Here is a 2,741-nt window from a genome sequence, read left to right on the forward strand (position 1 = left end):
CGTCCAGTTATCTAAAGTAAAATTCTATTATCTACAGTATAAACAGTATTATTTAGCAGTTGTAAGTCAGTTTTGCTAGAGTTATATATTTCTGAGCTTCCATATTTCCATATGCCTGCATCCTTAGCTCAGCAAATCCAGGCTTTAAGTCTGAATTATGATGTTTTCTCTTGTAAATGTGTAATGGGATATCAGAATTGCATGTGCAAGGAGGCAATGAAAGCTAGAATTGATCAGCTACTTCAGTGGAACCTGGAAACATGAGTCCTCTAGTAGTTGATGGACCAGAGGCTTTCAATAGCCTTCGCCTTACAGGTAGCAATCACTAGAAGTCGTGTGTTCACCTGCCGTAGGTTGGTTCTCCCCTATTAAATATGGTTGCAGTATATAGCTGTGATTATTAAACGTTCATTATGTGTGTAACTATACTAACTGGTAACATGTTCTAAATCGAATCCTGCACACGTTAAAATGTAGTTTTACTACCTCTGTGTTGACTACTTATACAAGAAGGCAAGTTATTTGGCACATGGCAGTAACAATCTCAATATGTGTGTAGGTGAGGTTGCATAACACAATTCTGCCTCTTTGAATGTGCGCTATCTAGAGCTTCCCACCCCCACTTCCTTACATTTACCAGGGCTCAAGTAGTTGCTGCAAGGACATTGAAAGGGGAAACCTTTGATTACTTTTGGATTACTTCTCTGCTTGGAGAGGAGTGAGAAGTGTGGCCACAAAGCTGGACTTTTGACTGTTTGGATGGATTCACATGGTGTGTTCTCAGCCGCACTGGAGGCTGCGGTGTCTTCAGTTTCAGCTTCTCTGTGTAGGGAACTGTAGCAAACAAAATGGGAAGGAAGTTGTGAAGCACATGCAGCTGATTCCCTGAAGTGCTCTGGTGTGAGGATGAGCCCTCAATCCTCCTAAAGGCGTCTGTAGCAAGCCCTGCAATATGAAACCAGCTGCTGCTGACCGATAATAAAATAAATGAGAGTCACGATGAACCCAACCAATGGTAAGTAATGGGTGTGCTTGAAGCCCTCTCTCTGGTTTAGTTAACAAAATATCTTACAGTTAACACAGCGCATGCGCTGTCTCAGGTGAGACCTAAAAAGGCCGAGGACAGAGAGGCACATATAGTGAGGATACAGTTTGTGACTGTGAAGCACACTGAGGCGATGTTTCTAAAACCTGGAGGGAAGGCTCTGCCCCTACACATTAGTCCACAGTTTTTTAAATTATCAGCTAATTAGTGGTTAAATGAGTTTAAATATAGGATGGTATATGTTCTTTCAATCAAAGTGTTACAGAAGTATAAAATGCATGCATGGGATGGGGAAGGACGAGTATAAGACATAGTGGCAAGTAGCACACACAAGTTCATTAACTAATTCAGTGGTTTTAGGTTGCGTAAGCAGGTTTACTCCAACACAGAGAAGACTTGTATATTCTTTCTCATGCAGTAAGTGGTAGAATGAATCTTGGCTGTGAGTCGATGAGTCACAAAACGGAAGATGAACCAAGCGCATTGTGTGGCATATCTAGGTTTATTTTTCTGCCTGGTGTACTGCCTTCTTCACAGCCTTCCTCACTTCCTCATTCCTCAGACTGTAGATCATTGGGTTGAACATTGGGACAAAGACTGTGTAACACAGTGACACTAGTTTCTCATACCCCAGCGAGCTGTGAGAAGGCTTCAAGTAGGCGCCAGCCCCCGTGGCGAAGAATAGGAGAACCACGACAAGATGCGCCGAGCAGGTCGAGAAGGCTTTCTTCCTGCCCTCCGCTGATGGCATCTTCAGGATGACTCTGACAATGTGGGCGTAGGACATGACGATGACCAGCAAGGTGAGGGGAGCAAGGGTCCCAGTCAGCGCGAAGATCACAATCTCATTGGGTGAGGTGTCAGCGCATGCCACCTTCAGCAGAGCTGGGATCTCACACACAAAATGGTCGATCACAATTTCACCACAGAAGGGTAACTGGGAAAGTTGCATGGTAAACACGAAAGAGTAGGCGAAGCCAGCCACCCCAGAGATGGTGAGCAGCAACACACATAACCTCTGGCTCATGATTACTGCGTAATTTAAAGGGAGGCAGATGGCAACATAGCGATCATAGCACATGGCACATAGGATGAACACCTCTGTGGAACCCAGAAAAATGAAACCGAACACTTGTGCAATGCACTCACTGAAGGCAATGCGTTTCTGATTTGTCACTAGACCCAGCAACAACCGGGGGACAGTAACTGAAGATGAGCCAATGTCCAGGCAGGATACATGAAACAGGAAGAAGTACATTGGGGTGTGCAGGTTTGGACTGAAGGTGATGAGGGAAGCAATGAGCAAGTTCCCCAGCAGGGTTATGAAGTAAACAAGTAGGAATGCAGCAAACAGGGCACCTTGCGCTTGTGGCGAGACGGAAAATCCAACTAGGATGAACACAGTAACAGCTGTTTTATTCCCCATGTTCATAGTGGTCTGAAACATATACATATTTGAAAATCCGTTAAACACAGTAACTACATTTTTGTGGTGATGAATTTAGTATCAGCCAAACAATGGTCTTATTAGTGAAGTAAAATGCTAACAAGCTAATTCACAAAACGTTTCGTGTGACTGAAGCCCAGCTTGGCTTGTAATTCACAAAGCCCCACTGACCTGCTTGCAGCAGATTAGTTTGTCTGTGGCTGCAGATACTGAACACTTTAGAAGAAATGGTAGTTGTCCTGCAGAGGT

The 2,741-nt window shown here is 44.2% G+C and overlaps 1 protein-coding gene across 1 annotated transcript; it reads right to left on the minus strand.

The window, feature by feature from the left end:
* Positions 1–1,547: 1,547 nt before the first annotated feature.
* Positions 1,548–2,471, minus strand: LOC146797212 (olfactory receptor 5AP2-like). The gene has a single exon (XM_085627534.1). It carries the CDS (start codon positions 2,469–2,471, stop codon positions 1,548–1,550), a length of 924 nt encoding a protein of 307 aa, XP_085483660.1.
* Positions 2,472–2,741: the final 270 nt, after the last annotated feature.

The sequence above is a fragment of the Triturus cristatus genome, chromosome 9, assembly GCF_964204655.1.
Source record: "Triturus cristatus chromosome 9, aTriCri1.1, whole genome shotgun sequence".
Taxonomy (NCBI): Eukaryota; Metazoa; Chordata; class Amphibia; order Caudata; family Salamandridae; genus Triturus; species Triturus cristatus.